Source organism: Ailuropoda melanoleuca, chromosome 7 (assembly GCF_002007445.2).
Source record: "Ailuropoda melanoleuca isolate Jingjing chromosome 7, ASM200744v2, whole genome shotgun sequence".
NCBI classification, from domain to species: domain Eukaryota; kingdom Metazoa; phylum Chordata; class Mammalia; order Carnivora; family Ursidae; genus Ailuropoda; species Ailuropoda melanoleuca.
The window spans coordinates 40,583,475-40,603,400 of NC_048224.1; the positions used below are offsets into that span (position 1 = coordinate 40,583,475).

Here is a 19,926-nt window from a genome sequence, read left to right on the forward strand (position 1 = left end):
CACCCAGGAGGCTGCGTCGACCATAGGCCACTTCCGGTAGGTGACGTAGTTCCGCTTTGTTGGGCGCGCGGTGGATGGTCTGAAACGTAGGGCTCGGCTTTCGCTGGGGTTTCGCGTCTCGGGAGCTCGGCATGGCTACCTCACGAGCCTCCTCCACGGTACGGATCTCAGCTCACTCTGGCGAGGAACGCGGAGGGGGGTTGGAGGGAAGGGAGCGGTTCCTGCAAGATAGGGCCGCTTGGGAACGGGCTAAGGCCGTGGAGGACTGAGGTGAAAAAGGCTGCGAGACTCGGTCCTGTCTTAGAGGAGCAGCGTTTTCCTGATCTCTAAGTGCGTTCCTGTGTTTTAGTTCATTTGCACCTGTCACTACAGCCCCGTACTGTAAATACCTCTTCCAAATGGTTCAGAAAGGGAACTCTGGAAGGGAGTAGTGTCCTGGCCCAGATTTATGTCTACGTCAGACTTCTTGATTGTAGTAAGGCCTCCTAACTTCATATATGTTGCCTTACGTCTGAACACGTTTGAAATGTATAGACCAGGAACTAATTAGTTCCCCTCAATTTTGCGTTGGTTATTTGTGATCTTTGATATTCCTTCTGTGATGAGCAGTAGCCTTGGAAGTTTCATAAAACCCAAGAAGAGATTGCAACGGAATGATGTAAATATGTTCCAGAGCAAATCTTTGATAGAAAAATTACCAAGAGTAATCGACTAGTTTTATCAGCTTCTCCCTATCTGCAAAACCTAGGTAATTGAGAGACACTTCTACCGCCCCCAATCAGTGAAGATATCTTAACTGGTGACCACCTTGTCCTTTCCTTTGGGGAGGAAATAGGATTGAAGCTCAGTTTGAGCTCCATCCTTTGGGGAAGCCTTGTAAATGGTTAAGATTAAGCCTCAGGTTATTCCATGTCTTTGATTATCAGGCAACCAAAACTAAGGCACCTGATGACTTAGTTGCTCCTGTTGTGAAGAAACCACACATCTATTATGGAAGTTTAGAAGAGAAGGAGAGGGAACGTCTGGCCAAAGGAGAGTCTGGGATTTTGGGGAAAGAAGGACTTAAAGCTGGAATTGAAGCAGGAAATATTAACATAACCTCTGGTAAGATGCAAATTGTGAGTCCCTCTTTATCATTGTATTATAGTCAAAAATTTCAATTAAACTTGGATCTATGTAAGGCCATCCTTTGCCTACCCCAGTTAACATCATCCAAAGAGTCATTTCTTAAAACCTTTTATACAATTTTTTTCCCATTGAATCATTAGTCATCTTACCAGGAATTTATTCAGTGTGTATTTGGATTCAAATTGATTCCATTTGTCTTCTGGAGATCTAGTATAGTTCTGGCATTGGTTTGAAGCTACTATGGTTTGTAACATTCTTTTTTGTTTTTTGATTTTTCATGCTAAATGAAATAGCTGTTTTAAATAATAAAAGTCGTATTTTTATTTGGAAAGAAATCAAAGGGTTAGGGTGCCTCGGTGGGTCAGTCGGTTAAGTGTCTGCCTTCTGCTCAGGTCATGATCTTGGGGCCCTGGAAGCAAGCCCTGCATTGGTCTCTCCGCTCAGTGGGGAGTCTTCTTCTCCCTCTCACTCTCACTCTGTGCTCGCTCTCTCTCTCAAACTCATAAATAAATAAAATCTTAAAAAAAAAAGTGTAGAAATGTATGAAGTAGAAAATACTGTAATCCTTATTAATTGGCTCTGTATCTTTCCAATAATTTAATAAAGCTGTAAAAATTTACTTTTTTCGTAAGTGAAACTGGTATACAAATTGTGTTTATAACTTGCATTTTTTCGCTGATGCACCATTGAGGATAGCTTTCCACGTCAATAACTAATGGTCCTCTATATCTTTATTTTTTTTATGTATTAATTTGGAGAGAGAGGGAGCACACAGTCGCATGCATGCATGTGCAGGGGAGGGGGTGGGGGGAACAAAGGGGGAGGGAACCCCAAGCAGGCTTCACGCTCAGCATGGGGCCTGACATGAGGCTCGATCTCACAACCTGAGATCATTTTTAAAATGAAGTTGTACATGTTTGTCATAAGAAATTCAAACAATACTGAGGGTATAGAATGAATAGACTTCTCTACAGAAAGGACTCTGTTAAGTTTCCTATTGATCCTCCCACACGTTTTCTTTTCTATATACATGCATGTTAATGACATTTTTAACTGTTTAGGCTGTTTTAGGCTCCATCACCACGGTAATTGTTGCTTTTTCATCAAAATCCTTGTATTCAGGGGCACCTGGGTGGCTCAGTCAGTTAAGCATCTGACTCTTGATCTCAGTTCAGGTCTTGATCTCAGGGTTATGAGTTCAAGCTCCACGTTGGGCTTCATACTGGATGTGGAGCCTACGTTAAAAAAAAAAAAAAAGTCCATGTATTCAGTGTGGGTTTTAAAGCTAACTGCTAGATTATTCAAAAAGCCTATAGTCAAGACATGGATGGAACTGGAAGGGATTATGCTAAGTGAAATAAGCCAAGCAGAGAAAGACAATTACCATATGGTTTCACTCATATATGGGACATAAGGAAGAGTGGAGGACCACAGGGGAAGGGAGGGAAAACTGGGAAGAAATCAGAGAGGGAGACAAACCATAGAGGCTCTGGACTCTGGGAAACAAACTGAGGGTTATATAAGGGAGGGAGCTGAGGGGACAGGTAACCTGGTGATGGGTATTAAGGAGGGCACGTGTTGTGGTAAGCACTGGGTGTTACATGCAGCTAATGAATCGTTGAACACTACATCAGAAACTATTGATGTGCTACTATATGTTGGCTAACTGAACATTAAAAAAAAAAAAACCAAAAGCCTATAGCCAAAGGATAGCATTTTCGTGGTAATTATCTCCAGTTTACTAGTTACATTTGTAGATCTCCCCAGACTAGAACTGTTTTAGAGAATAGCTTTGGCAAGTGTTAAAATAACATGCCTGTTTTATCTTCTGGATAGAAGGTGTAGTTAATTCATTTGCTGAAGGTGCTTTGTACTTTTACTTTCTCATCTCATCTAATTTATGTGTGTGTATAGGTGTAAGGTTGTCAAAACAAGATGATGTGAGGGGTACCTGCATGGCTTAGTTAAGCATCTGACTCTTGATTTTGGCTCAGGTCATGATCTCAGGCTTGTGGGATATGACTCCTGTGTCAGGGCTCCCTGCTCAGTGGGGAGTCTGCTTCTCCCTCTCCCTCTGCTCTCCTCTCACTTGTGCGTGCACTCTCTGTCTCTCAAATAAGTAAATAAAACCTTTAAAATAATAAAAAAAAAAAAGGTGACTTGCGCAGATTTCCTGCCTTTTAAAGCTATGTCATTTAGTTTTTTGTATTTGGTACAATGTAATAAACAGAAACAGTAAACTATGATGTATACAATAGGCTAGTTCCTAGGGGATACACAGACTACAACGGTAAGAAATTATCTTTCCCCCATTTGAATAATATCTGGTGATTATGCTGATATTGCCTGTTCTTTTTATAGGAGAGGTGTTTGAAATTGAAGAGCACATCAGTGAACGACAGGCTGAAGTATTAGCCGAGTTTGAGAGAAGAAAGCGAGCCCGGCAAATCAATGTTTCCACTGATGACTCTGAGGTCAAGGCTTGCCTTAGAGCCTTGGGGGAGCCCATCACACTTTTTGGAGAAGGTCCTGCTGAAAGAAGAGAAAGGTGCCCTTTCTAAATATTTGCTCTTTTTTTAATCACAAGGTTCTACTTTCAAATTTCAGTTGATACTTGTAGCTAAAACTTTAATAGAATGTCTCAGGTAATGTTAATAAAATACCTTACTAAGTTGTTTTTATACAGTTTAGTCCATGATCTGAGTAGGCCAGTTTTTTACTCCACTACTAGTTTTTTTTTTTTATAAACTGTGAATAGGGTGTTAACATGCTCACCCTCCCTCCCCAAGATGGAACTGTGGGTTGAGTAAATATTTGTTGTTGAACTTTGAGAATTTAGGCAACACACACGTTCCCCTTGTCAGTGTCGTAAAACATAATGGTAAGTATTTGGGGGTTATTATTGAAAAGGGGCACTTTCCTCAAATGATACTCCTCTTGTGGTTTTATGGTTTCAGAGTCTCTTAGTGACATGCTAGTCATGCGCAGTGATGAGGACCTCCTTTGTCTTCCTGTCCACTGTCGCATCTCTCCCTTTCTTCATTTTTTCTCCTTATTTGCATAGTCTGCGCATTTAGTCACTTTAAAACCTCCCATATCTCATGTCCATTAAATAGAACCAGTAATGCTGGGCCTGTTTAAATTATAAGAAAAAAAACCACTGTGTACCAGCCCAGTATCTTACAAACCCAGCCTGGCTGGCCACAAGGTGGAAAGGGTAGGAGAGAAGGGGGCGCCCCTGGTCAAGTGGCTGGGTCCCAGAAAGGGCTAAAGGACAAAGAAAAGGGGCCTCCCAGATGGGAGGGGACTCGTCCTAATGGGGGAGGGGTGCAAAAGGTATTTCAGAAGAGCGAACTTGGGGGGGACAGATCAGTGCTTTCTCCACCAGAGGACAGTGTAGGAGGAGGTGCTGCATGCCACCACCTGTCTGTCCCTGCGCTTTGAGAACAGTGACCCATGAACCCTGGGCATGACAGGCCCTTCTGAGGCATGGATGACGACCCCTCCCTCCATGGGCCCCCTTTCCTTGAGGCTCATCTACTCCTCACGTAGCACTCTCTTCGGGCCCTTAGCCCTCATTTACTCTTCAGCCTGCTGCAAACTGACCACTGCCACATCGAAATTGCTCTTCATTAAGGTCACTAACTCATCTTACTAAGAATGACCGTGTCATCCACTCCCTCCTTGAAAACACTCCCTTTCATAAAACCAAATCTTAATTTCCTTCCTATTTACCTGGCTAATTCTTCTAAGCCCCCTTTTTCCCTGCCTGATCTTTATGTAAGCTGCAGTTATCGCCCTTATTCTGCACTCACCCTGGGCGATCAGATCCACCCCCATGGCATCATTCACTGTGTATATTCTGATGACTCCCAGATCTCTGTGGCCTAGATATTCTGTAGGTACTTCAAACTGGATATGTCCAGATTGAACTCATCTGTTCCCCGCCTTTCTCCTGTTCTCCTTGCAAATAACACTACCATTCACAGGTTTCAGTTGCTTCACCTCTTTTGTAATCCATCACCAAAATGTGTTTCTAGATTTGTACCGAAATGTACCTCCAATGTGTCCTCTTTTCTCTACCTTCATTGCTTTCACACCTAGATTGTTGTAATAGCCCCAAACGTGTTGTGTTAACCGCTTGCTTAAAATCCATCAGTGTCTTCTTATTAAACAGTAAAAAACTGTTGCTCGTGCTCTTCAACCTCTTATGCCACTCTTTCCCAACTTAGTACCCTTACGGGTCTTCCTGGAATAGTCAAATTCTTTTTCTGTTTTTCCACTTAATTTTTTTCTCTTTTTGTTCCCCTCTCTTGCCTTTTAAAGCCTTTTATTCTTTTGGTTTCAGCATAAATACCACCTTGTCAAAGTAGACTTTTTTTTTTTTTATCACCTGAGCCCTTATAAAGTAAGCCCCTCCATTATTGTCTATCATAGTATGTTACTTTCTTAATAGCATTTTCAAAAGGTATACTTTTATTGTTTATCGTTTGTCTTCCAACCAACAGCAAAGTCTCTTATTATTGTGACCCTTAGGTGAACGTCTTAGTCCCTCCTGCCACGGTCTTAGTTCAGTCCACCATTACGAGTCAGAGGATTTCTAAATATAGGCTTATTTCCTTGCATTTGTTATTCCCTCTTCAGTCTATTCTCTCTACTTCCCCAGGGAACCTTTCTCAAATGTAAACCCTCCTTACTATGGCATAAGGAGCTCTTTATGACCTGGCCCCTACTTACATTTGCAGCCCTCTCTCTCACCAGCCCTTTTCTGGTACTCCATGCTCCAGCCATACTGAGATATTTGTGATTCTAAGTTTGCCGTGCTTTTCTTATATCCAGACCTTTACATTTGTTGAACCCTCTGCTTCAGCTGTCCTTTTCCGTTCTTGACCTATCAACCTTACTAATTGAGGACTCAGTTTAGGAAACACCTCATCTGTGAAACCTTCCCTGGTCCTCCCCCCAAGCCTAGGTTAGGTATATCTTTTATATTCCCCCTTAGCGCCCAGTACTTACCATTGTCATAATACTTAGTGTAATGTATTGTGGTTCCCTGGTACTCTTTGTCCATCCACCTTCTCCATTGCCCCCCCTCCCGCCAGGATTATGCTACTTGGAATCAAGAACTGCTTCTTAGTCATTTTTGTACACTTGGCACCTTAGTCAGTATCCAGCACATTGTGGCATTGAACAAAGGTTGGCTGTCTTCACAGACCAAGTGGTAGCAGTGTTGGGGCTAGTTGACTCTAAATTGAGTAGGGTAATTGCTTATAGTTCAAGTTAGGGAATCTTCAAATAAAGAAGACTGAGTAAACAAAATCACACTGGAGGTGCGCCTGGCTGGCTCAGTCAGAAGAAGATACGACTCTTGATCTTAGGGTCGTGAGTTTGAGCCTCACGCTGAGCATAGAGGTTACTTAAAAAAAAAAAAAATCACACTGGAAGTTTAGGCATGACAGCTTGACTCTTAAAGAAGGTTGTTTGCCATTTAAATGTTGAGAGAGTAGGGCAAGCTTTCTCCCTTCTTACACACACTTTTCACAGTCTCGTCATTTAAATTCTAATCTTTTTTGTTACAGGTTAAGAAATATCCTCTCAGTGGTTGGTACTGATGCCTTAAAAAAAACCAAAAAAGATGATGAGAAATCCAAAAAGTCCAAAGAAGAGGTAAAATATGTCTTTGGCTTCCCAGTATAAAAGTGAAGGAAATGAGGGGTTAGTTCTCTCATTTTCTGTTGTCAGGGTTCACTTTGCCAGGGGAAAGGGAATGTGTTTGAGGATTTCACCATTCAGGAGTAGTTGTTGGCAATAGTTTGTGGTTTCTGTGTAGGTATAAGTGAAGGTAAGTAGGTTTCCCATTCAAGAAGAAAACAGCGTTCCTGGTGTAACTTTTTTTTTTTTTTTAAGATTTTTTTAATTTATTTATTCGACAGAGATAGAGACAGCCAGCGAGAGAGGGAACACAAAGGGGGAGTGGGAGAGGAAGAAGCAGGCTCATAGCAGAGGAGCCTGATGTGGGGCTCGATCCTAGAACTCCGGGATCACGCCCTGAGCCGAAGGCAGACGCTTAACCGCTGTGCCACCCAGGCGCCCCCCTGGTGTAACTTTTAACAAGGAGCCAGAAGCCATCCAATAAGAGTTTATAAAAACATAGTAGAAAGCACACATGCCTGATTTCATCCTATTACTGAACTAATTCACCTTTTTTGGGGGCAGTTACAGTAGAGAACTGACAGCTATGAGAGGGGCAGGAATGCTTCAGACTTAACATTTCTGCTCTTCATTTAACTTTCAGTATCAGCAAACCTGGTACCATGAAGGACCAAACAGCCTGAAGGTTGCTAGACTGTGGATTGCTAATTATTCGCTGCCCAGGTAAAGAGAGCCTCTAGAAGGAGAAAGAAGTGTATTTTTTTCTTGTTTCCTTTCAAGGACTGAGGATCTGTTTTAGAAAGACTGTGGTTAAATGAAAATTGAGTGGTAGAGATACTTGTGTGGACCCTTTTTTCATCCTGTTTGCTCATGGTAATTATGCGTCTGTGTCACAGGGCAATGAAACGCTTGGAAGAGGCCCGTCTCCATAAAGAGATTCCTGAGACAACCAGGACCTCCCAGATGCAAGAGCTGCACAAATCTCTCCGGGTAAGATGCTCTCAGTGATTGTCCAGTATAGTAAGGGCTCTTAAATTAGATTTTCTACTTTGGCCTGCCTCTTGGAAGGTAAAGGCAGCTATGATTATCCCTCCCTGCTTACGCTTGCTGTTCCGGAAGAGCTGTCAGTTAGGGTGGCAGGAACCTACTGTGCTTGGTATTCAGTGGAGGCCTTTGGTTCTGCTTATTAATTCCCTTTTAATATAGCAAAGCTGTATTTGCGCTCTCTCCATGGGTTTCCTGTGTATGTTGAGCAGACAGCGAAAGTAATAGTACTACTAGTGTCAGAGACAGCATGCTGGAGTTCTGTTCGTGAACATGAGTGTCTCTTAACAGGAGAAGTATAGAAGAATCTTAGGGGGGTGGGCTAAAACTAGAAAGTTGGGTTTATTTTTACTGTGGAAAAGCCAAGAAACTCTGGGATTAGCCTGTTAATGATTACGATTTGTCCTTTTTTTCCTTTTTTGAAGTCTTTGAATAATTTCTGCAGTCAGATTGGGGATGATCGGCCTATCTCCTACTGCCACTTTAGTCCTAATTCCAAAATGCTGGCCACAGCTTGTTGGTAAGTCCTGTTTTTACAGTGATATTTTTCCCTAAGTGGAAGACAGGTTCAGGGAAAAAAGAAAAAAACAGCCTTTGTCTTAGATGCTCATTTCTGTGTCCTTGTCTCTGATTCTCATGATCGCACCAAACTAGAGATGCCAGCGCTCATCCATTACATTATACAAGATAGTCTGCGCTTAGCAGTTCTTTCCATTCACAAGGGACCCCAGAGATCTATGAAGTGTCAGTCATGTTCTGGACACTAGCCTTTTGGAGCAGATACGGAGTTTATTGACTGATTGGTTTCCACAGCTCAATATAGCTTTTCTTTTCAGTTAGGTAACCCAGGCAAGATACTCTGTAAGATTCAGTTTCCTTATCTGTAAAGTAGGGTGAGATAATGTTGTAAACCATTTTACATTGATAGTGTGTGGTATGTAGTAAGGACTCAGTAAACATGAATTATTGTTTTTATCTTTAATTTTTTTTTTTTTTAGTTACCACCACGTATGCAGAAAGCTCTCAGGATGTGATAACTTTGTTGTTTTGCTCTGTTTAGTTATTTTTGTGGGACATGGCCATCTAGTGAGAAGGGAAGCTTCCTTATGTTGTATGCACAGGAACTACTTGACTGGGTAGAAATTGAGATTGGTTCAGGAGAAAGCCAAGGACATACTCAAGTCCCCCCACTTCTGCAAGCCTCAGCTACCTTCCTTATGAGTAGAAATGGTCATTCCTACATTATGTACCTCACAGGTCTACTATAAGGGTCATTTGAGGTGTTAGATAAAAAAGTAATTTGTTGGAAATTTTCTGAAATAAAAAGTCTTTTAAAAAAATTTTAAGTACTTTGTAAGCAGCAAAATGCTATTCCTATTTAAGGAGATAGTATCATTATTAATATGATTCTTGGATAGTTTAATTCGTCCTACCTTCCTTCACCAATCAATCCAAATGTTAGGGAGGATAGCAACTTGTACCATATTAACTATAGTCCTGTAGAGGTGTCTGGTTGCATGAGATGTGGATGCAGCTTTCTTCTATAAACCATCAAATCATAAGCCCTTTCGTTTTCCTTTTCTGTGTACCACTGTAAAGTTTTTTGGGGGTGAGCAGAGATTGTCCTTTAGGAATGTTACCAAGGTACCTTTTCCTTCCCAGACCAACCCTGGCTGAGATGCTTTCCTTTGTATTTGATAGGAGTGGGCTTTGCAAGCTCTGGTCTGTTCCCGATTGCAACCTCCTTCACACTCTGCGAGGTGAGTTAGAATCTTGTTCAGGGGCGCCTGGGTGGCATAGTGGTTAAGCGTCTGCCTTCGGCTCAGGGCGTGATCCCAGCGTTATGGGATCGAGCCCCACATCAGGCTCCTCTGCTATGAGCCTGCTGCTTCCTCTCCCACTCCCCCTGCTTGTGTTCCCTCTCTCGCTGGCTGTCTCTATCTCTGTCAAATAAATAAATAAAAATCTTTAAAAAAAAAAAAAAAAAGAATCTTGTTCAGATCTCACTCGAGGGCAACCCTGTCGGGACCCCTCTCACTCTTGAGAGCTTTTTCCATATCTTCACTTAATAAACTTCTATTGCTTTACTCAGGAAAAAAAAACAATAACAATAAATCTCACTCATTTTCCCAGGGTGAACCCTGTCAAACAGCAAAACTCTACTACCCTGCCTGACACTCAGACCCAGTACCCACAAGATTAATTCTTTTTTTTTTTTTTTTTTAAGATTTTATTTATTGGAGAGAGAGAGCAAGAGTGGGGTGAAGGGCAGAGGGAGAAGTAGGCTCCTCGCTAAGCAGGAAGCCCAATGCAGGACTTGATCCCAGGACTCCAGGATCATGACCTGAGCCAAAGACAGATACTTCACCAACTAAGCCTCCCAGGCGCCCCCACACAAGATTAATTCTTGATTTGAATTGTCTGGTTTTGGTTCTCACCACAAGGCTGGAATTTTGTGCACAAACCACTTTTTTCTCATGTCCAGCCCCATTCTGGCCTTGTACAATCTCTGAACCAAAAAAGTAAAGGGAGTTTGTGTTTTCCTTTTTTTTTAATGTAATTTAAATATTAATTTAAAATAGTTCTTTTTTTTTGGGGCGCCTGGGTGGCACAGCGGTTAAGCGTCTGCCTTCGGCTCAGGGCGTGATCCCGGCGTTATGGGTTCGAGCCCCACATCAGGCTCCTCCGCTATGAGCCTGCTTCTTCCTCTCCCACTCCCCCTGCTTGTGTTCCCTCTCTCACTGGCTGTCTCTCTCTCTGTCAAATAAATAAATAAAATCTTTAAAAAAAAATAAATAAATAAAATAGTTCTTTTTTTTTAATAGTTCAGGTAGTCACTTCAATATCCTATCTGTCCACATGTTCCCTAATATATTGTGTTACTCCTTATAGTCTATTTTGCACATAAGTTGTAAGGGGTGGGAAGCCTTTAACTTTGATTTCTTATATTCCTTCAGGCCATAACACAAATGTAGGAGCAATTGTATTCCATCCAAAATCCACTGTCTCCTTGGACCAAAAAGATGTCAATCTGGCCTCTTGTGCTGCTGATGGTTCTGTGAAGCTTTGGAGCCTTGACAGGTGAACATGACTGTTCTGCCCATACTGCAGTCACTAAAGTAAATAGTTGCTTGGTTGGTCCTTGGGACCTGAAAATCTGGCATCTAACCCCAGAGATGGTCTAAGAGTCAAGGGAACGGTGTGAACATAGAACGTAGGATTTCTTTCTTTGACCTCTTCTCACCAGAGGAGTTACGTCAGATTTTCCTTATTTAACTTTGGACCTTGATTTTTGCCTCAAACAGTGGCCATTGTTTTCCCACTCCAGTTATTCTGGACAGATCTATTTATACGTCCTGTGCAATACACTGACTTGGAGAAAAGCACTGTTTGGTAGATTGACTAAAGAGAACGTTCTTGGCCCCACGTTGGCTCCTAGCAAATGGCCGCAGGAGAGAGGACAGTGAAGCTCTGAGGCAGTGTTGCTAAGGATGTGATGTCTCCTCCCAACAGCGTCCTCCTTTACCTAGAACGTATTTTCCCATTACAACAGTTTGGGGGTTTTAATGTATTTATGGGATTATTGTCTTCCAAGAAATTTGGGAAAGCACTTTGTTGGCTAAAAGAAATCGGAATTCAGTTGCTTAGTTTTCTTTGGGAAAGCACATTCGACTTTTCTGCCAGGTTTTTGTACAGAGCTAATTAGTGTCTGGACTCTTTGCCAGACAGGTTCTAGCTCTGAGCACAGTAAGTTTAAATTGGCTTTGGTATCACTTACGAGTTTTCCCCTAGGGCTTTGATTAGCTCTATGTATGCACATTGACAAAGTTCCCTTTTTAATTGCCCTCTTTAGGGTTCCTGTTTACTTCCTTTCACTGGTGTTTCTTTTTTCTGTGGTTGCTGGGGAGTAGAATTTAATGGCCACCAAAGGAAACTAAGCCTCTATTTAGGAGTTCTTTTTTTCGTGTGGATCCTTCAACACGCTAAAGTTTGAGACAAATTTATCTGTAATCCACTTGTACCAAAACTATTTGATTTCTGTAGCTTCACATCCCTATCAAAATGTGTTTTCTCTCTAGAATCTCAGCACTTCTTTGGTGTAAAGAGACTATTTTGGTTGTCAGGTTGAATTATCTTTCATTTTTCTCTAATCCTAAATGATAATAGCGTTAAGCATTGATTAACGTATTGAATTGACATATAGCGAGATAGCGTTTATTGAAATGCTATGGGCAGTTTTGCCCTGTGAGCATATGAAATAGTCCCAAATTCTCAAAGACTCTGGGAAGTAACATAAATTGTTAACCCCATATTTTTTTTTTTTAGCCCTGCATTTTTAACAGTGAGTTTAGTTACAGTTTGGCCTCTTGAATCCTATAGAATGAGTGCGTCTGTCACAACAGTTAAATTCAATGAATATTTATGACTATAAAATAGTTTATTCCCTTCTGTTTGATTCTTTTTCAGTGATGAACCGGTGGCGGATATTGAAGGCCATACAGTGCGTGTGGCCCGTGTAATGTGGCATCCATCCGGGCGTTTCTTGGGTACCACCTGGTAAGCCATCCTCTTACTGTTCTATCCATACAGGCCTGTGGCATCTTGTTAACCCTTATGACTAACTGTCAAGGAAATTTTAAGAACAGAGATCTTCAAGTAGGATTTTCTTGGGCTGCAGTGAATCAGAATCAGAAGAGAGTATATGGTAAAGTTAGGGCCAACTGTATTTGCTTTTAAACTGCAGTTAATCTGAAATTTCAGTTACTAATTGCCAGAAAGCTAGAATTTTCACTCTTCTCTTTCTTGACCAATATTTGTGGTGTTTTGTGGGTTTTTTTGTTTTTGTTTTTTTTGCCCTGTACATTGTACTGTAATGTTTCTGCTTAGAAGTCGGTCTCCCTTTCTGGGGCACCTGGCTGGCTCAGTCAGTAGAGCATGCAACTCTTGATCTTGGGGTTGTAAGTTCAAGGCCTACTTTGGGTGTAGAGATTACTTAAAAATAAAATCTTTTAAAAAAAAATCAAATAAATTGGTCTCCCTTTCCAGTTCTGTAAGGTCATTAAGGCCAGAATCTGTTAAAGAATTTTTTTTTTAATTTATTTATTCATTCGACAGAGATAGAGACAGCCAGTGAGAGAGGGAACACAAGCAGGGGGAGTGGGAGAGGAAGAAGCAGGCTCCTAGCGGAGGAGCCTGATGTGGAGCTCGATCCCATAACGCCGGGACCACGCCCTGAGCCGAAGGCAGATGCTCAACCGCTGTGCCACCCAGGCGCCCCCTGTTAAAGAATTTTTTAAGATTTTATTTATTTATTTGAGAGAGGGACAGAGAAGGGGAGAGGGAGAAGGAGAAGGAGACTCCCACTGAGCAGGGAGCCCAATATGGGTCTCGATCCTAGGATCCCGGGATCATGACCTGAGCCAGAGGCAGGCGCTTAAATGGCTGAGCCACCCAGGTGCCCCAAGAATGAATGAATGAATGAATGAATGAATGAATGAATGAATGAATTTATTGATTTATTTATTTAGATTGTATTTATTTGAGGGAGAGAACGCAGGTGCGAGAAGGAGCAGAGGGAGAGGGACAAGCAGACTTCCTGCTGAGTGCAGAGCCTGATGTGAGGCCTGATCTCAAGACCCTGAGATCATTCACCTCAGTGGAAACCAAGAATCAGACACTTAACTGACTGAGCCACCCAAGCTCCCTGTTAAAGAACTCTTTAACTGAGATATAATTTACATGCAGTGGAATAGATTTATTTTCAGTGTACAACTCAAATGCATACACTCATGTAACCCACATCCCTATCAGACATTTCCATCACCCTGGAAAGTTCCCTCATGCCTCTTCCCAGGGAACTCCCCCTTCCAAAGCAACCCCTGATACGATTTCTATCACCGTAAATTAAGTCTGTCTGTTCGTGCTCTGTGAACTTGTTTGTGCCTAACTTCTTTTGCTCAGCCTGATGTCTTTAAGATTCGTTTAGGGGCACCCGGGTGGCTCAGTTGGTTGAGCACCTGACTCTTCCTTTCGGCTCAGGTCATGATCTCAGGGTTGTGCAGCATGTGGAGCCTGCTTGAGATTCTTTCTCTCACTCTCTCTTTCCCCCTCTCTCTTAAAAAAAAAAGTTTCATTTATGTTGTTTCATGTATCAGTAGTTCCTTTTTATTGCTGAGGAATATTCATTTGTTTGGCTCTGCCACAGTTTATGCATTCTCCTTTGATGGACATTTGGGCTCCTTCTAGGTTTGGGTCAGTCAGAATAAAGGTGCTATAAATACTCTTGTACAGTGCTTTTTTGCAGACCTGTTTTTCTTTACTTTCTCTTGAATGAATACTCAGGAATACAGTTGCTAGGTTCATCGAGTAGATGTATGTTTAACTTTTTTTAAAAAACTCCCAGCTGGTCTTTCGGATTGGTTGTAGATTTTACATCCCCGAATTCTGCTCGCTTCACATCTATGCCAGCATTTGGTATGTCAGTTTTACCATTTTGCCTATTCTATCAAGTGCATAGTGAAATTTCATAGTTTTAATTTTTATTACTCTTACGACTCTTGGTATTGAGTATTTTATCATCTGCTTATTGACTGTTTGTAAATTCTCTTTTGTGCAGTGTCCGGATGTTTTACCTATTTTTTTATTGAGGGTTTTTTTTCTTTATTTGCACACACAAACAATTCTGCCACCATGTATTTATTTGTTTTTTTATTTCAAGTTTATTGAGGTGGTTTTGTTTTGTTTTTTTAATTTGTTTTGTTTTAAGTTTTGGGTTTTTTTTCTAGTTTTTTTTTATTTAAGGGATGCCTGTGGGGCACAGTCGGTTGAGGGTCTGAATCTTGGTTTCAGCTCAGGTCATGATCTCAGGGTAATGAGATTGAGCCCCATATCGGGCTCCATGCCCATCATGGCGTCTGCTTAAGATTCTCTCCCTGGGCCCCTGGGCGCAGTATTTATTTATTTAAGTAATCTCTATACCCAGCATGGAGCTTGAACTCATAACCGTGAGATGAGTTGCATGCTCCACCAACGGAGCCAACCAGGCGCCCCTCTACACCAGTTATTGAAGAGACTGTGTTTTCCTTGTTGAAATTGCTTTAGTGGCCTCACTGAAAGTCACTTTACCAAAAATGTGTAGGTCTCTTCCTATACTCTCTCTTGTGTTGCATTGATCTATTTGCTTATGACTGATTTTTATATCCCCAGCATCCAATTTAAGGCCCAATATTCAATGAGTGAAAGGACTGAACAGTGGAATTGAGAAAGAACGAAGGCAACAGTCTCTGCTGGGCCATTCTTAGGGAATTGTATTCTTAAAATAGCCACTGAAGTAAATTTATAGGAAGTCCCTGGTTACCCAGGTAGCACTCAAGACAGATATGCTTAGTTGTTGAGGTATTTTTTTAAGCCAGAAAAGAATTTCTTGTTAACATGGTTGTATGAATAGTTTCAGAAGCATAGTTTGGGGTTTTTTTGATATTTTATTTATTTATTTGACAGAGCGAGCACAGGCAGGGGGAGTAGCAGGCAGAGGGAGAGAGAGAAGTGCGCTTCCTGTGGAGCGAGGAGCCCGATGCAGGGCTCAATCCCAGGACCCTGGGATCATATCCTGAGCTGAAGGCAGATGTTTAACCGGCTGAGCCACCTAGGCACCCCATCAGAAGCATAATTTAAGCTACAAGTATTTCTAGTACTTTACACATTGTAGGAACTGAATATCTGTTGGTTAATTTTTGGTTTGATTTTTTTTTTTTTTTGTAGCTATGACCGCTCATGGCGCTTATGGGATTTGGAGGCTCAAGAGGAGATCCTGCATCAGGAAGGCCACAGCATGGGTGTGTATGACATTGCCTTCCATCAAGATGGCTCTTTGGCTGGCACTGGGTAAGCCTTCTTCCACTAGCCAGAGGCAGCTCAGTAGTTCACCTGTTAGATATCCCAGCTTCATGGAGAAATGGATTTAAAATGTTCATTTATAAATTATTTTGACAGGGGACTGGATGCATTTGGTCGTGTTTGGGACCTGCGCACAGGACGGTGTATCATGTTCTTAGAAGGCCACCTGAAGGAAATCTATGGAATAAATTTCTCCCCCAATGGGTAAAATAAACTCCTTGATTGAGGGGCGGGGAGGGGTATTGGTCAGAATGTATCTTTGTTTCTAACTTGAACACTCCACCTGATCCACAGCTACCACATTGCAACCGGCAGCGGTGACAACACGTGCAAAGTGTGGGACCTTCGACAACGGCGTTGTGTCTATACCATCCCTGCCCATCAGAACTTAGTGACTGGTGTCAAGTTTGAGCGTAAGCTTTCCTCCTGTTTTGCAAACCTAATCACAGGACAGACAGATTGCGCTTCCATGGAATGCAGGCCAGGCTTTAGGTTAACTTACAAGTGAAATAGGAGGGAATTTGGCCTCTCTTGAAATAGGAGGGAATTTGGCCTCTCTTGAAAAAGGAGCAAATTGTAAGTTCCTTCCTTCTACCATGTTTTTAGACAGAACTATGGCACAGCTGCTTCTTGTTTTAAGAAGTAAAGAAGACTTCCATAAATGCTTTGAGTCATTTTTTTACCCTGGAAGTTGTAAGCACTGAATCCTTAATGTTCTAAAAAGATTGTCAGGGAAAGAGCCAGAAGACCTTAATAATGTTACTCATTTCCCTAAGTCTGTAGTCTCTTTTCCCTGGAGACCTTGTAGGAATGTAGATGAGAATATTGGGCTTTTCCAAATGGGGAAATACCTTCTTTTTTGAAATCATACATTCTAGCAGATTTTTGTGCTTTTATTTTCTTTCCTCTTGATACTCGAATTTCTCAAGCAGCTCCCCTTCTTTTCTTTTAAAGCTATCCATGGGAATTTCTTGCTCACTGGTGCTTATGATAACACTGCCAAGATCTGGACCCACCCAGGCTGGTCCCCACTGAAGACTCTGGCTGGCCATGAAGGCAAAGTGATGGGCCTAGACATTTCTTCTGATGGGCAGCTCATAGCCACTTGCTCATATGACAGGACCTTCAAGCTTTGGATGGCTGAATAGGCAGAACCATGGAAAAAGGACTCTAACCTCAAGCTCTTCCCTAAGAGCCATTTTCAAAAGAAAGGAATTGATATGTTTCGTTCTATCATGTTTTTTGCCAATTACCATGTATAGACCCTCAAAAGAATTGGATTTCCCTGTCAGCCTCCACTCCAGGTAGGCAGCCCAGTCTCTGGGTGTTGATGAACCCCTTTTGTAGTTGAAATTTTAATATTCATCTTCAAGCCCTGCCACGGACCGTGTAGACATTGTTTTTATTAATCTTTTGTTTGAATGCCCTGTTGCCTCCTTCACAGCACTCAGGATTGTGACTGGCTCCATTTTTAATTTTGAAACTTGGTACGTGGTACATGCTTCAGGACTACATGTGACCCACAGAGCAAGGCAGCTGGACAGTAGTCTGGAAACCTGCAAGTAAAGAGGCACTTCTCACCACACACTGGTTAACCGGTGCCTTGACAGAGTGGAACCTTTCCTCTCCCTTGAGAACGGGAGATGAAGAGGTAGACCACAGCTATACTCAGGGTTATGCAGTAAAGAAGATTTTACCTCTTCCTGTTGAGTTCACTTGGAATGATAACCGCATCAGGAACCCCAGAACTGAACATTTGCCCTGTCCAAAAACGTCTTCCATTTTGCTTTGAAGTTTGGCATCCTTCCTGTTACCCCAAAGCTAGGCCATTTTGTCAAGAGGCAATGAAATTTCTAGAAAACAAACGTCTCTGTTGTGCCACTTCCTTTATATTGGTTATTCAGAGAATGTACCTTTCACGGCAAGGTAACTAGAAAAATCCCTAATGGGTATTCCTCGACATCAACTTTCTCTTTTTTTCTTTATTACATATTTGCTACAGAGTAAAATCCTGTTATAAAGACTGTCCTGTAAAGACTTACTTTGTATAGTTAGGCATTTTCTGAATCCCAGCCATTGGTCCATAGAGGTCCCCCCCCCTTTATTTTTGGTTTGAGATATAACAGATGATATCACATATGTGATATTCCAGTTTTTCTCTTCTTAATAAACACTCTGCTAATAGGTGTTTTTTTGTTTTGTTTTTTTGTTTTTTGGGGTTTTTTTGTAGGGACTACCCTTGTGGGCCAGATTATTAGCAAACTGGGTCTGAACTCTAATTCACACTCATTGGCCATGCAGCAGTCACCTTCACCTCTTTTCACCCCAAATACACAACGGCTAAACACAAAGTACACAGAAAATTCTGTTAAAATTCAGGAATTTGGAGGAAGAAAGGATTGCATACAGAGAAATGGAGAAGAGCTTATATGATGGCTTTTCCTTGAATGTTCAAAACTCTTCATTTGCTGTTTCAGAGAAGCTGACAGTGGCTTTGCCTAATTCTATCCTGTACATTATGAATGTGTGATAATATAGCCAAATAATCTTTTTTGTCTAATTTTAATTACAACCAAATAGTTGCATATTTTAAGTGCTGGTTAAGCTTCTGAATTACCGGCTGTACCCTCTGTTGGGCATTTGGCACTTCACTATTGTTTAAGTGTTAATGGGTTCTGTTTTCTCCATAGTTGGCCTTGAAAAATAATTTTTCATTAATAACTTCTGTAGTATGTGTAAAGTAATAATGAACATTAGTGTATTAGCATGCGATTTGGATATAGTGTGTTAACAAAGATTTTTAGTTTTTCAAGTTTAAATTTTACTATTAGTTCCGTTAGGCTTTTTTTTTTTTTTTTTTTTTTTGGTTGTTCCAAAGGATTTAGAGGTAGCAATCAGGTGAGCACATTTCATGTAAGCCTTCGGCAAAACGGCTGCCTTGTGGGATGTACGTTACTTCACTGTAAGGAGGCAGTTAGCTGAGGAGCATAAACCAGATGTAACGTTTCATCATCATGTGAGAATCAGAGCCACCACGTAAAAGGACACTTCCCACCTAAAGACTGTGCCAGGCATGTTCAGACACCTCATTTAATCCTCCCAGTCTTCTGAGTTAAGTCATATTCCCTTTTTCCAGACAAAATCGAAGCCCAGAGAAGTTAAGTAACTTGCTCAAGGTTACCCCGTCAGTGAGTGGTGGAGCCTGGTCTGTCTGTGACCTTAGGAAGAGATTTCGCAGGGCTTTATTGACTATGTTGGCAGCACTGGCCAGACAGATTGACCAGTCCAGCCAGCATGGTCTGTTTCCCGTACAAAGCCAGAGCTTTTTAGCCCCTCTACCCTTGACACCTCCCTTGTGATGAGTCACTGCATCTCAGTCTGACTCATGCCAAAGGGAGTCACGGGATTTCACTACCTCTGCTCCGTGAACTAATAAGGCGCCTGTAGTGTTACTTAGCAGGAAACTCTTTGCATCTTGGGTAGATGTTTTGTTGTGTGGAACTGTCTTAAGCATGGCAGCATGTCTCAACATCCCTGACCTGTAGAGTAATAAACGCCAGAAGCACAACCCACCCCCTTCATTGGAGTACCGAAGATGCTTCCAGACATTTCTGCATGCTCCAAGGTTAGAACTACTGAAGGTGAAAATAGAAGACACCCTACTGTTGAGTATATCCCCTCCTACCCCAAAAACTCAAATCTGTATCTTTCCTTATTTAGATGGTGTATTAGGCACTCCAAGAGCCGCTCCCCAATTCTACTTTGATTAAAAGGCCTCCACCACTTACTGGCTGGTGAGCTGGAACAAGACAGCTAAACCTGTGGAGCCTCGGTTTCCCTGTAGAATAGGGATGAAGCTTCCTTATCTCAGAGCAGTAAGCTCTAGTGCAGAGGCAGGTGTTCCTTCCTGAGCTTCTCCTGGCTCCTCTCTCTTTCCTCCTGGCTCAGAGAACACAGGGATATCGTTGCCTGATTTACCTGCCATGAGGTTAAGGAGCAAGGATGTGTAAAGAAATGAAGTCAGCAGGGAGAGGTTGAGTCCCAGCTTTAGTGTGATTATCATTGATGGCGCAAATGGAAAGGTAGGTGTCAGTTCCCTGGTGGGACACATAGGTGGCATCCAATTTTGTAATGGAGAATATTCTTCATGTTGGTGCTTAACACTGTTTGGTCTTACTAAATGCGAAATACAGGTCTTGGCTGTTC

General features: G+C 41.9%; 1 protein-coding gene across 2 annotated transcripts; it reads left to right on the forward strand.

The window, feature by feature from the left end:
• Positions 1 to 25: 25 nt before the first annotated feature.
• On the forward strand, positions 26 to 17,904 carry PRPF4 (pre-mRNA processing factor 4). Of its 2 annotated transcripts, XR_002142007.2 has the most exons (15): positions 26 to 158; positions 927 to 1,104; positions 3,490 to 3,676; positions 6,708 to 6,795; positions 7,424 to 7,503; positions 7,677 to 7,770; positions 8,250 to 8,344; positions 9,526 to 9,584; positions 10,782 to 10,905; positions 12,292 to 12,381; positions 15,586 to 15,708; positions 15,817 to 15,924; positions 16,015 to 16,133; positions 16,675 to 17,024; positions 17,165 to 17,904. XR_002142007.2 is itself a non-coding variant. In XM_002915783.4 (14 exons), exons 1-14 carry the CDS (start codon positions 132 to 134, stop codon positions 16,866 to 16,868), a joined length of 1,566 nt encoding a protein of 521 aa, XP_002915829.1. In that variant the 5' UTR covers positions 26 to 131; the 3' UTR covers positions 16,869 to 17,904. The 2 variants fall into 2 exon arrangements, 1 of the variants encoding a protein (XP_002915829.1); XM_002915783.4 differs by having other exon boundaries at positions 16,675 to 17,904.
• The last annotated feature ends 2,022 nt before the right edge of the window (positions 17,905 to 19,926 follow it).

Bases quoted from the DNA above. Each gene is read 5' to 3' on its own strand.
- PRPF4 (XM_002915783.4), top strand. From the start codon at position 132: ATGGCTACCTCACGAGCCTCCTCCACG. The intron at 3,677-6,707 runs GTGCCCTTTCTA...TTTTTGTTACAG, and splicing joins CCTGCTGAAAGAAGAGAAAG to GTTAAGAAATATCCTCTCAG. The intron at 8,345-9,525 runs GTAAGTCCTGTT...TGTATTTGATAG, and splicing joins ATGCTGGCCACAGCTTGTTG to GAGTGGGCTTTGCAAGCTCT.